Below are 14506 nucleotides of genomic sequence, written 5' to 3' on the forward strand. Positions count from 1 at the left end.
TGGCGACATCTCGAGCATGTGCAACTATGCATGCCGAGGATCTATTAGATCGGTTTGTGCTCCCATCTCGGTGTTGGACGGCTTATTGAAGCTTCTGATTTTTAGATGATGTGAGTAGGTCTAAGATCATGCAACACGATCTCAACATGGCCACCCCATCATTAAATTTGTAGGTGTTGCTATAGCTGTCACTACGGAGGTGGCTTCGGGCTTATCTTGGTTTTCTTTTTGTAAACCCATATTAAATAATATAAATAAACAAGGCTATATGCATTATTTTGATGGAGAGACCTAGCTATATCCATTTCAGGAAAGAAAAAAAGTAATTAAACTATTTTTATCATTTTCGTCGCAAAAATAGAGAAAAGAAGAGGTTTGTACCCGCGACTCGTTCCAGAAACTGGTGAGAAGAACCGCTTTCTTATATTTCTTGCTATAAGTGGAAACCAATATTAAAAGCCGTGACACGTGGTTTCCGTGCATCCCAATTCCCGATACATTGAGAAGATGCCGATGATATCTTCTGCCTCCACGTCCCATCTCATCACTTCCCCTCTTGTCTCAGAACCCTAGCGCCGCACTCTGCCTGAGAGAGTCCTCCTACGTTTCCGCGCAAGGTAAAGCCTCCAATCATCTCGTCTCCGACCGTCTCTTGGCGCTCGGGGGCCGTGCAATTCTTTCTGCTCCGCGGCACGGACTGCTGCGGATCTTGACTTTTCTTGGTGGTTTGTGTAGGTGGTGGGGAATTTTCGATTTGATTGGATTGGAGATGGCGGAGAAGGAGGTTGGCCGGATCTTCGTGGGCGGGCTGTCGTGGGACACCACGGAGCGCACGCTTGAGCGAGCCTTCAGCGATTTCGGCAAGGTCATCGAGACGCAGGTATAACACCCATATTCCTGTATTCCTTTCGTTCGAATGTACTGTGCACGGTCGTGTGACGATTTCTGTTACGGATTAATTTGGTGGGGATTGGTCGTTTAGTTTGTCTTGGTGACGATTTGACCAATAATTACTTTCATCTGTAAGTTGGTTTGTCCTATTTCTGCGCAGAGATTGTTCGTTTAACTGATGTTCGCTGCTAGTCCCCTTTGTTATATACCTCAGAACTTGATGGCCGGATGCGTTAGTTGAAAACATAATCTTTAATTAAAGAGCCATATGGTAGCAGTCAAAGCATTTTCCATTAATAAGCCGAAAAGTTAAACCTTTGTGATATGAGTTATATCATAAAAACTGTGGTTGGTTTATCGATGGTGAATCTGCTCTTTGGTTATTTGCTAACTTACTAATTAGTATGTTTAGTTTGCAGAGTCGATAGAATTTTGATTGCTTGCTCGTCGTAGCATGTTAGTTGGTGTGTCAATTAGTTGCTTAGGGGAGCCTGGAGGCTCCGTTCTGAGAAACCATTTTAGGTTGGACAAGACTTACTTTCTTTGCAGTTCATTTCGTGTTAGATGGAACCATATAATTCGAAAGTACCATGATGTTTATATCATGCACTTGTTTCTCAGCAATCTTGCTAGAATAGGTGGCTTTACTAGTATTAGTAAGATATCAAGGTTACCTGCTTGTACTACACGCTCTTGATTTTCTCTTGTCTTCTAATTTCAATCTAACAGCAGTTACAGATTCACAGAGCCTGCAGTCACTCCAGTTCTATATTTTAGGAAGTTAATGAAGTTGAAGGAAATGAAACATATTAACCAATTTGAGCACATGGTTATGTATTTTTTAGGTGATGGGTCCAGTAAAATTCATTTGAAGTAACTGTACAGTTAAGCCAATTTGTAGGATCTGTTTGTGGGCAGATGCAGAGCTCCTCCGTTGCTGTGGTATGGTAGTGTTTAAGCTAACTGATATGAGCATGAGGTTACATCAAATGAATTTTCATTGCCATGGCTAATGAATACTGTGGAGTGCAACATGATTGCAATGTTGGATATGAACTTAGCAAAAACTGCATTGTGGCAATGTTCTGGATCAGTTCTGATACGAAAAGGCAGATGCAGAGTTGCGTGTTGTCCTTGATTAGTGAGATGTTGCAGGTGACTGTACAGAGTAAGTGTTGTGTGCTTGTTGGCTCTACAGTCACTTGGAAGACCATTATTCTCAGCCTCCAAATGCCTCTTTTCTCTTCAAAATGGACATTCTTAGCTGTGCACATCAACAAAGAACAGTGAATGATAAGAATGTTCTAGTTATTGCAGCTATGCTGTCCTGAAGGAATGTGGCCGACTAACTAAGTTCCTATCATGGTCTTACTAGAAGTTCAGCTCTAAAGTTACTGATTTGTGCCTGTAGTGCCGACTGAAGTAATTGTCCTCGTCCAGTTTTCTGGGCGTGGAGTTTACTGCTTCAGCACATGAGCAACGATGCAGAAGTGCTCAATTTGCTTTGGCAGTGCCATTGATATCCTCTATGACTCATTGATGACACCACAATGTCGCATGCTTCCAGTTCTGACCTGTGCCCATAGTATGCCTTCTGGATATCACTATGATACTGTGCTGTTGGGGCAGATAAAGCAGATACTGATGTATTTAGTTACAACAATTGAGCAGTGGCATAGGGACTCACTGTGTTCTCTTACAGTTTCCTGAGATAGTTTCACTGGTTGTCATGCTTGAAATATGCATCAGCTGTTAGTCATTTCATGTGGCCCAATTTGCATATTCATGTTAGTGTTAGTATTAGGATTTTTTGGCTGTTCACTATTATATGCAGTTGCTATCGTCCCATCAGTTCACTTTCGTTGTATGTATAGGTCGTAACGGAAAGAGAGACTGGCCGCTCCCGTGGGTTTGGGTTTGTCACATTTTCTGAACCTCGGGCTGTGGATGCTGCAATCCGGGAAATGCACAATGGAGAACTAGATGGTCGGACCATTTCTGTGAACAAGGCTCAGCCTAGGTTGAGCACTGATGATGGTGGCTATGGATATGGGGGTGGTGGTTACTCATCTGGTGCTAGAGGTGGATATCGTGGTGCAGCTGACATAGTTCCAGCTGCAAGTGATGAGTGCTTCAAGTGTGGACGTTCTGGACACTGGGCCCGTGAATGTCCTTACGCAGATGGAGGTAGACCTGCAAGGTACTCTCCTCCTTCCAGGTATGGCAGTGGTGCCGGTGGGCGTGGTGACCGCTTTGGAGGACCAGATCGTTATGCTAATCGCTATGTTGATGACCGTTATGATGGTGGTCGCTATGCTGATGATCGTTATGGTGGTGGACGTGATCGCTATCCTCCAGCTGCAGATCGCTTTTCTGGTGACAGATATGGTGGTGCAGATCGCTATGCATCAGGTGGCTTTGCGAGGGAAAGAAGTTATGAGAGAGATGGAGGACGGCCAGGTGGAAGTTACTACCGTGATGAACCCAGAGCCACTGGTGGTTATGGCAGGAGTGGTCCGCGTGTGGCAAATGGTGACAGATATGGGAGTGGTGGACCTGCTCGTGTTGGTGGAAGTTACCGAGACAGGCCTGCTCCCTATGATCGCCCCAGTCGTGGAGCTCGCTCTTATGATGACCGCTACTGATGAAGGTTACCTTGGAGCAGAGCAGAGCAGAGCAGGGTTTTAAATATAAGGATTTTCCAGTTTCTATTTTATGTGGCTTCGCTATGTTGATGCTTCATTCAACTCTTAAATATCGTTCTTCAGAGCAGTTTGTTTGATTACTCTTCAGTCCATATGACAGTATTCGGTTATTATTATGTCAGAACTGTACACTCTTAGGCAGTGGGTGGTTCTGCTTCCTTGTTATGGTATTATGTAACTATTCTGCAGTCTAAGATTGAGTTGTACTGTTTTAATTTCGACTTCCCTTGTCGGCATTGTCAATCTTCGAGACTACCGTACCAGTTTCAACCAACGTTGGACCTGCTTATCCGATTTCAGATGTGTGGTGAAATATGGTGATGATACTGTACATGAGATCGTGTGCCATCTGTTGAAAGGAATGCAATGTCTGTATTTCTCTAGGTCAATCAGCTCCTTGTTGGGTTGTTTTTGGTACTGGGCGGTTGTTTTTGGTACTGAGCTGTCAACACAGAACAGGACAGCAAACCTGAGCCGATGCAGTTTGTGGAACTGAATGCTTCTGGTGATTTGTGCGTGTACAGTTGAATGACTGCTGTTTAGCAAGACCATGAGCAAGGTAAATCCCCTTGCTCTCCAAAGTTCCACTGGCAATAAGGTATCCCTATATGGCTGAGACTGTTGAAGCTTTGCAAAAGGGCTTGATGTAGAAAATCTGCAGCATGTTTGGTGTAAACAAGATTCGAAGGGACTTGGTCCTGCTGGTTGAAATTCCGTTTTAAGAAAAAAAATGGAGTTGCTTCTGAAGACAACCTTTTACGCTTACAGTATCTTAATTACGATTGTATGCTTGTGTCTGCCTTGTTTGGAAAATCTGTAAACATGTGGTAACGGCTACTGCAAAATAAGAACTTGATCTTGTGTTGGTTCTTTTGGCACACGGAGCCATACGACGGGAACACATTATGATGTGTTTCACTGTACGCCTATGCATCCAACTACACATGTATGAATTATGTGGAGGTTTGAAGCCCTCACAAAACTCCTTTGTTTTGAAAAAGGGCAAAATCTTTGCCCTATTCATTCATTATCAGGAAGAAGTTTAAGTTTGTTACAGCCTAGCCAAGCTCGGGATACAACAGAACAGTTTATTAGCAAATTGTATAACATGAGGAGCTATTTGTACCTAAACTGGAGCCTGTGTGGATGGCCTGGTTGGCCTACCGTCTCATAGAGCATTAGCTTTTTATTTCAAGAGTACATAGAGCATTTGTAACAAAGATAGTTTGAACCAAGACAGTTCTAGTTTCTTCTTCACAGTTATTTTATTTCCTTATTCTGATGTCCATATGAACAGATGTTTACGGTACTCAAGACACTAACAACAGCAAGAATCTTATGGGTTTCCTTTATCGGCTACCGACCAATCTTGCCATCATGACAAGCTCCCATCTGTTATTCCCTTCGTTTGTCCCAAGTACAACTCTATTCTCTCAAGTTGATTTGGGTCGCCGATAAGATCAATTAGCTATCCTGTTAATGACAGAAGCAGTAGCGTAGTCAGGGAAACTATTGGTATGAAAGTGTAATTCAGCTTCCATTCAACTTAACGATAAAGGAAGGCTACCTTTTCTAACTACAGCGCAGACTGAGGCAGAACCTTGTATGGGTTCAGGATTGAGTTAGGGTCTACTAACTTCTTGATGGAAGCCATTAGTTGCACCTGATCACAAGACAACATTAGCGGTGAAGATCAGTTAACAGGACAGTTAGCTAGAAGGTTTCTTTTGGAAAAGCAGTTAGACTAGTGTTGTTTCTGGAGAATAGTAGAGAGCTCATACTGAAATGTATTGCTAACATTAAGCATGCTAAGCGCTCCTCATCTAGAGTTGTAGAAAAGCGAACGTTACTGAAAACCTAAACCTGTCCAGATCATACAGGCTAAACTAAATCTCCCTCATAAAGATGTGTTGCATACAACTTTCATGCACAAATAGATGTGAACAAGGCCATATGAATAAAAGTCATTTGATAAGTAACATATTCTCACACCTAGCACTAAAGTGCATCATAGTCCAGCAAGTAGCAGATTCACAAAAATAACTCTCAAAAACAGTTGAACACAATTTAAACATAATGCAAGCTACAACAAGATGATATTTAAATACTTACGGCTTCTGGTGACTTGCTGTAGTGAATCTTCTCAGCTTTCATTTGCCCCAACCCGTGCTCTGCACTAATGCTTCCTCTGTGGCCGGCTGTCCACTCGTAGACAAATGGTTCAATTTGCGCCAGAATCTGAATTTTTTCAGTGAAGGTAAACATAAGAAGCAAGTATCCAACATACATATGTTGAGAAACAGAAGCCAAACGAAGTAAAGGTTTATTTCCAAGTCATATCAGGCATACATTGTCACTGTACTTGCTTGATAAGATGTTTAGATGCAGATTTCCATCACCAAGGTGGCCATAACCCAATACTTCTGCCATATCACCTAGAAAAGAGAGGAACTAGGTTTAACAACACCTCACAGATTATTGATAGCTCAAAGTTGAATATTCACCAAGACGGCTGCGCATTTCTTCCACAATATCATATAGTTTTTCTACAGGTATGGACAAGTCATACTTGTAGACCGCCCCAACTTTGACAGATGCCTCTGATATACCCTGCAACCACAATACATGGTAGTTTCAACGATTATTATTTTGCCACAAATGATGTCGGTATCTGCGTTTGATTTTATTTGGTTTGGTTAAAATAATTTACCTACATAAATTTCCACTTGCAAAAAGTTAAATATGCTTAGATAGACCAAACCTAACATGCCAAATACTTTTCAACCAGATTATGATATTTATATCTGAAACTCGGGACGCATTGACCATGAAACATCACCTTACACATTGAGAACTTATATTATTACACGACAGCATAGAATACTAGCCATGTGGACTGTTGATTGATTATCCACTTTAAGACTGCTCATTTTAGTCATTGGAAAAATGTAAAGATTCAGTGTTTGATGGCAACCTCGCGAATTCTCCAAAAATTAGATGCTTGGCTAATATCCTGTGCTATTACTCCATCCGCTACAAGGCCATCTTCCATTGAGCGCAACAAAAATGCTTCAAGTTTTGCTCTACAAAAGAAAAGCAACATAAAGATAAGTAGACAGCATATGGCACTTAGGAGTTTCCATCACAATAAGCCCAAGATAAATAAATACAAGCCATGCAGGATTGCACCTACACAAGTCGTTTGAACTTTTTTTTAGTCTGCACAAATTATTTTTGGATAGTTTTATGTGTGCCTGTTTGTAGACTGCTTATATGCTACCAAAACTTACTTGTCGTATGATTCATCACTTCCAGTGGTCTCAATTAGAACATAGAATTTGTACGGAGAGAGAGGTAAAGGATTGTGAACTCCTTCCAAATGCGCCATAGCCTTCAAAACCAACAAGCTAACAAATTAAATGTGTATGCTACTATGCTGACAGGATATAAGAAACGTTTCATCTTATACAGCAATACAGTCAAAGCATAGTTTGTTTCTAGTGCTAAATATACAACGAACATATGGAGACACCGTACTGTTCAAGAAGTATTTGTATGCACTTTGTTCTTTAAGATGTGTAACTTTCTTTAAAAAATGCTTATTTAAGTACCAGATCAATACACTGACGATCCATGAACTCGAATGCAGAAATGATCTCACCCAAACCCCTTCTAGCTGCCAGTAGTAATTTCTGGAAACATAAAAGGCAGTAATCACTATCTTCAAGATCATATGTATACAATTGATAACATGTGCCACCAATGTCCAGATATACAAAATGAGTGTTTGCAAGAGACCTGGCAGCTCATGTAGTCATTGCAGGAAAGGAATGCAACATTAGTTGAAGGTAGCTTTGCAGGTGTAAGTATTGAAACTTTAGTGACTATCCCTAGCGACCCTTCACTTCCTGAACCATCAATCATGTGTTTACTACAATGCTCGCCATAAAGCATATTTAATGAACACACCCAGAATGCAGAAAATAGTTTGTATTGGATACTCACCAACAAATAAGTGCTTCAGATCGTATCCAGTGTTATCTTTCCTCAATGTAGTAAGCATGTCAAGGACAGTTCCATTGGCCAGGACGACTTCAAGGCCTGAATAGGAGATAAATAAAATACACAGAGCAAATTTTGTTTCTACTTTTTAGGAAGTACCTAGCAATTTCCAGCCTTACACGTTGCATAGAGTTGAATTTTCTAGGGGATTCTCTCCACGCAGCATCATGATGTCAGTAATTTATGTTGCAAAAGAAATATTCAAACAACAAATATTTTCCTGCTCCTTACAAGACAAACTTAGCAAAACAAAGACTGTAACCACTTTCTTCAGGTAAAACAATATAGAAAATGAGAGTTCAGAAATAGCCGATCTGTGCCCACGGGAAACATAAGGTTGTACTTGTACCTACCAAGTACATTTCCATGAAGTGAACCATAGCGTATGAAACGTAGGCCACCAGCATTAGTTGAAATGTTCCCTCCTATCTGGCAACTACCTTTTGCTCCCAAGTCAAGAGGCATAATAAACCTGAATATAAAGGATAGAAATAATCTTAGGTATTTTGCTTTTGTTTTAAATAGACACATATGGTTATTATAAAAAGGTATACTGCGATGAAATGATTATATGGGCAACAAATGTACTGGCACACAATGAATCCATAGGTGATTACGTAAGTAGGGGTCCCATCAAAAAAGGATATTATATAATCAAGGAACTGAAGAGCATTATGGGCCGTGGTACTCCGTACTCAGTGATAGCCTATACTATTTATGAATTAAACACATCCAATGAAAGATGTATGCACTACAAACTAGAACTGAAACGTAGAGGAAATACCAGAGACGACTTTACCCTTCATTTTCCACGAAGGTACTTAAGTTCTCCAACACGCAACCAGCTTCACAAGTTAGAATACCATTTACCTGATAACATAATAATCATGCTTAGAACCTGACAAGCTCTTTAAAATTATTCAGACAACTTAGAGTTTTGAAGAAGCAATAGATAACAGAATTCAGGACATCAAATCCAAACAATGAAACTGTACCCACATTGTCAAAGGAGATTATTTTGTCCATACCACCAAGATTGACAATCACCTGCAGACACAGGGAGGAATACTTGTGATCTCAGGCCTAAATGTAAGGAAATCAGTAATGGAAGCACAGAAGCAGTATATATAAAGAACACAAAATTTCATAATAGATAAGAAGAAATGTCACATCAACAACTATTAGAACAGGAGGATACTCGAAACCACTAATTGATGCCCCTGATTTGCTAACCAGTCTGGTTGATCCATGTGAATAAATAGTTCATTCTGATGATGCAGCAATTCACACATGCAGCAACTAAAAAGAAATTAGAAAATACAGAATAGATATTTATCTTAAGTACTAGTTTGCTTCTTTTTATAAAGGGTAATAAATATTAATATCAAGCTGATACCAAGTAAATAATTTTCTGATGCGAACATAAGAAACAAAAATTGATTGATCTTATCACTGGAAGAAACTTCCTAATTACCTCATCATGAACGGGCACACTGCCACCTACTAGGCCTGTATTCCCACCCTGAGGAACCACTGCCAATCGTCTGGAGTCGCAATAAGCAAGAACCTTAGAAACCTAGAAAGAAGAATGGTTGAATAAGAGATTCCACATAATTTATTGTTGTGTCGTATCAGGAATGGTAGAGAACTAGAATGACCAGGCAGTATGGACATAGAAATATATTCCTAGATGATACTCATACTTTTTATGTGTGAGGTATTTTTAGCATTCCTTGCATTGTTGTTTGGGAAAAATCTATTAGTTTAGGTCACCAGTATGATGCATGATTTTGTACAGTATATGTTATTATATCCAGAGGCTACAGTGTTTTGCTTATGAAGCACTAAACTCCGTCAAAGCTGATTTTCTGAATACGGCTTTCATGAGACAGCCAATGCATAAATGCCAACAACTTTTTGAACAACGTGCATAATTAATAGTTACTTCGTGTAGGAATACATCAAAAAGATTATATGCATGATAACAGGAATAACTTGATACCATGGATAAGAACCTGTGAATGGACCATAAGCAAAAACATAACTACTGTGCAAATATTGTTCTACAATCAAAAGCAAACAGATTTGATGACTGCATAATGACACCAAAGGTGTCATCTAAATTTTTAAATTTTAAGGAGCATTGAGGTGATTAGATCATTCAGCCACTAGAACAATCAAAATGGTTGCAGCTACTTTAGTACTAGTTCATACATTAAAATTTTATAGATACCTCATTGGTACTTTTTGGTAAAAGCAGTAGCTGACTTGCTCCCTTGTATTTAGCCATCCAATCGACATTTGCAACAGCAACTCTGTCTTTATCCTGAATGACTCCATTGTCACCCAAGATGCTCTTGAAGTAAGAAACGTCATCAGAATTTAGTACTGAATAGGCTGGATTCCTCTGGATGGATTTTGCCGCAGAACCAAATGTACGGCGTTGAACTTCAGATGGATCATTCACACCATGGTGTGCTTCGTTTGTTGCAACACTAGCTCTAGGTCCGCAATAGGGGTGCTGCGGCCGCAGGGTCTGATAGAATCTCTTATGCAGAGTCAAAGCATGGTTTGTCGATCCATATTGAGTGAGGGACGTACCTGCGTATCATCACGTATCATAAGATTTCACCGATTCCGATCAAAATTACATGCTCCGTTGCAAAATGTAAGGTGCATTTTGGTTGTTCAAATTCATGCTTTGACCAAAAACTAATCCAATACTTACCTGGGCAACTTGATGCCATTGGATTGTATTCGAAAGTACTTTTAGTGATTGTGATTCGTAATTATAAAGACATATTGTACAAGAGATTTACGGTCAAAGCTCAAACTGGGACAGCTAAAATGTGCCCTACATTTGCAACTGATGGAGCATAGAGTGTAGCTGTGGAAATCAGCAGAGCTGTATCAAGCTTGGTTTTATAGCAAGTAGTTAGGGTCTAACGACCGGAACTTTGGGAGCAGGGTGAGAGGGTTTAATACTAATCGAGTTCTAACATTGTATCTACTACTAGTAAACTATTGATCACGTATCAGTAATCCGAAGAAAACAAATCCCCAAGTAACCGGATGGAGAGAAAGAAGATACTGTAATATATATCTGGCGTTGATCACTTGCAGCATAGAAAAATCACCAAAACTGAACTCACAGAAGAACCAATCCAAATCCAAGCAAGATATGGTTCCTTACCAACATCAGAAGAAATCGTGCGGCTCCCAACGCTGGCCCAGTCGAGGGGAGGAGGGCGATGGCCACCAGGAGAGGAGAATTCAGTGGTGGGGGCGCGGGGATGAAGGGGCGGGGGAGCCCCTCGGGTGAGCAGGGCGCTGAGGCCAGCCTGCCGGAGAGGTTCCCGGAGGCCGGAGAGGCGTGTTCGGGAGGAGGAGAGGAGGGACAGGATCGCCATGTACCCGGTGGGGAATTCTGGGACGGGTGTGAGCTTGCAGCAGTACAGCTACAAGAAGCTAACCCCGCCTTTGACTCACACTGGAAAAAACAAGTTCGAAAATAATTTTCATCCAACTTTTTTACCCTTTCCGACGGGAATGAACTATATTCCTTTCTGCTCCATCCACTCCCTCCGATCTCTTTTAATTGACTCAAATTTACTATAATTTTATACTAAATTTGAGCTAATTAAAAAGAAGCGGAGAAGGTATTTCAAAGCTGCTTCCTCCACATACACACAGTTAGCGTAAAACTTTGACTTAGACACGCGCGACGTCTTAAAAACATAAGACCAAGTTTAAACGAAACATATAAATCCGTTTCACAATAATATTTGCATACTAGTAAAATTTTAAGGATATTTGGTTGGGGAATATACCGGTAAAAAGGAAAATTGGTTGTTTCAAATTGTTAGGCATTGCCATAATAATCGGTGATGCTTTTGTAGCCTCTCATCTAAACGTGGCCACAACTACCAGTGCCGAACCCTCCGTTCGATTAACTAGTCGGTGCAACTCAGGACAAGGTACATATAAGCTTATATGTATTTTTTCCGCCAAAATATAAGCTTACTTGTATTCATTAAAATATAGTTTAATACACCCACGGTACCTAAACTTGACCCACTTATCTGCCTCGGTCACCATACACAGAAATACGCAAAATGGTCCTAAATATGGCTGAGACCTGAGGGGCCCATCGACGGTCACTCATTGTTGTTCTTCTTTTTAGTGGTTGGAACTTTTCAGGTTATATTCATCCATGTTATGCGGTTGTGTGGTTGTATTGTTTTGATACGACTTTTTCTTTTCTTTTGGAGGGCCTTGATCCAAAAAAAATAAATAAAGGTATTCGCGCTCGCGAACTTGGCTCATAAGAGCATCTCAATAGATGATGTAAAATAGAGTACCAAAATAGGTGTCCGGTGATTTTTACATCACCAAAAAGTGGGGTTTACATCACCAACTCAAGAGGATGTAAAATAGGGAAGGTGTGCTATGTCAAATAGGGCAGCTGTGCAGCGGTAGATGATGCAAAATAGGGCTCCGCTGTCACATGCCGCACCTCATTTTGCATCTTATTTGCACACATATATGAAACACTTAATATGAAAAACATCTCAAATAAATGTAAACAAATAAACATAAAATAGTACTTAGTTATTACATAGCGGTACGCCACACCTCATTTTGCATCTCATTTGCACAAACACTTGATATGAAAAACATCTCAAATAAATGTAAACAAATAAACATAAAATAGTACTTAGTTATTACATCTCATCATAAATAATTCACCAAATAATTCATCAAAGTACCACACGAATCAACACACAAACAACATAACATAGAGATAGAACTAGTTTTTTGTTTGCCATTCCACTTCCACCACTCTTCCATGAGACCGGTTTGAAGCTCATCGTGCACATACGAATCACTAATGTGATGGCAGGTTTCATGGAAGTGCTCAATGCGGTCTCCACCTCGCCGCGATCGAACCTTTTGGCCCGTGAAGTCGTAGACGTCATAGACCTCATCTCTCCCACGTTCATTCTCAATGATCATGTTATGCATGACCACGCACGCCGTCATGATGTACCAAAGGTCCTCTTGATACCAAAACCGTGGTAGCCCTCTCACAGTAATAAATTAGGTTTTCAAAATCCCAAAGGCTCGCTCCACATCTTTCCTCGCCGCTGCTTGAGCACTATGAAATTGGACTTTTTTCTTTCCGTGGGGGTCTTGCATTGGCTTCATAAATGTTGCTCACTTAAGATAGATGTCATCCGCAAGGTAGTATCATGTGGTGTACTTGCGATCATTTGCTTCAAACTCCACTGGTGGTGACTCACCATTTGCTATCTTGGCAAAGAGATGTGAACGTTGAAGAACATTGATATCGTTGCAAGAACGGGTATCCCAAAGAACACATGCCAAAGCCAATTATCCTCATCAGCCATGGCCTCAAGAATGATGTTGGAATCCTTTTTGTGTCCTCTGAACTGTCCATGCCATGTTGCGGGACAGTTCTTCCACCTCCAATGCATGGAATTAATGGAGCTGAGCATTCCGGGAAACCCACGGGTTGCGTTCTACTCCAACAGTTGAGTCGTGTCTTAAGCATTAGGTGCTCTCAAGAACTCAGGGCCAAACACCTCAGCCATGGACAATACAAACTGCTCGACGCACTTGATGCTCTAGCTCTCACCCATTTCCAGGAGGTGGTCATCAACAAGCAGGCCCAGCCCTGGGGCAGGGAGGGAGGGGAGGCCGCCCCGGGCCCTCAGATCCGAGGGGCCCGAAATCTCAGATAGCCGAGGTATATGCAGCGGCGATGGAGCTTCTATGGCGTCGCCATTTCAGCAGGTCGTGTATTTTTCTCTCGCGTAGGATGGACATGAGGATGAAGCGTTATGCTTCCTTAGTATATTAGACCAGAACTTGGGCCTTTTTCCTTTTGCTTGGGCTTTTTCTTCATTGGTCAGCTAATGATTGGCCCCAGAAAAAAACATTAAATCATTAAGTGGGTCTAATCTGCCAATGTAGGACAATGGGACGCTTATAGGGACATCACCCATGCGATCAATCCGAGAACTTCATAATTTGAAGACAACCAGACATGAGAAGCGAGAGATAAATATGTTTTGCTTCAAGCTGCAGCTGTAGGTTGCGATATTTGGAATCATGTAATGTTATTCAGAAGTTACTTTAGTAGTGGCAAATTAGCGATTAACCTATAAAATGTGGGGTGGGACCAGTTGGCTCGACCATCTCCAAGAAATTGACATAGGAAATGTCGCATATACAGTCGATTTAGTTTTCTCACATTACTCGTTGATTTATTTTGTCGGTTACAAACGTGAATTTCAAGGCAATGGTTAGATACAAGTCTAAGTGCCATATGTTCATCATGTGCATCACCGTTTGACCGTCCTTGGCATGAGATAGAGACGACCCATCGCCAACTCTCAGATGACCGATGGCCACGCCGATAGGTGAGAAGCCAAGTTGTCAAAAAGGAGAGCCGCACTATGCCAACGAAAACATGGTCCCATGCGTTATAATCAATAAGATTTATATTAGCATACCACAATGAGTGACTTTACATCTAGAAATGTTAGAAAATAATAATTCAATATGTATTTGTATGCACCTTAAGTACTTACTAATTTACTAGTGATATTAATACATAATTTTTTTTTTACAGTTTTAGTGCTTCTGGGGCCCCAAATTCGAGTCTCGCCCCGGGCCCCTCAAATGCCAGGACCGGCCCTATCAACAAGATCTGCATGAATTCCATATGCCATCATGCGTGATGTCGCGGTTACCTTTTGGTAGGTTCTATGTCCAAGCACCTCGGCACAACTCCACCTCCGCTTGAACAATCGATCATGGAG

At 41.0% G+C, this 14506-nt stretch overlaps 2 protein-coding genes across 2 annotated transcripts; one reads left to right on the forward strand and one right to left on the reverse strand.

The window, feature by feature from the left end:
• Positions 1–463: 463 nt before the first annotated feature.
• On the forward strand, positions 464–3811 carry LOC127322057 (glycine-rich RNA-binding protein RZ1C). The gene is made up of 3 exons (XM_051351009.2): positions 464–617; positions 736–880; positions 2766–3811. Exons 2-3 carry the CDS (start codon positions 770–772, stop codon positions 3534–3536), a joined length of 882 nt encoding a protein of 293 aa, XP_051206969.1. The 5' UTR covers positions 464–617; positions 736–769; the 3' UTR covers positions 3537–3811.
• Positions 3812–4821: 1010 nt separating this feature from the next.
• On the reverse strand, positions 4822–11125 carry LOC127322056 (probable D-2-hydroxyglutarate dehydrogenase, mitochondrial). Its single transcript, XM_051351008.2, has 16 exons — positions 10852–11125; positions 9892–10259; positions 9133–9234; positions 8658–8705; positions 8458–8528; positions 8012–8130; positions 7602–7697; positions 7395–7504; positions 7208–7288; positions 6887–6987; positions 6571–6679; positions 6101–6206; positions 5946–6031; positions 5709–5834; positions 5164–5259; positions 4822–5069 (listed from the first exon to the last, which is right to left on the reverse strand). Exons 1-15 carry the CDS (start codon positions 11066–11068, stop codon positions 5173–5175), a joined length of 1827 nt encoding a protein of 608 aa, XP_051206968.1. The 5' UTR covers positions 11069–11125; the 3' UTR covers positions 4822–5069; positions 5164–5172.
• Between the last annotated feature and the right edge of the window lie 3381 nt (positions 11126–14506).

Source organism: Lolium perenne, chromosome 2 (genome assembly GCF_019359855.2).
Source record: "Lolium perenne isolate Kyuss_39 chromosome 2, Kyuss_2.0, whole genome shotgun sequence".
NCBI classification, from domain to species: Eukaryota; Viridiplantae; Streptophyta; class Magnoliopsida; order Poales; family Poaceae; genus Lolium; species Lolium perenne.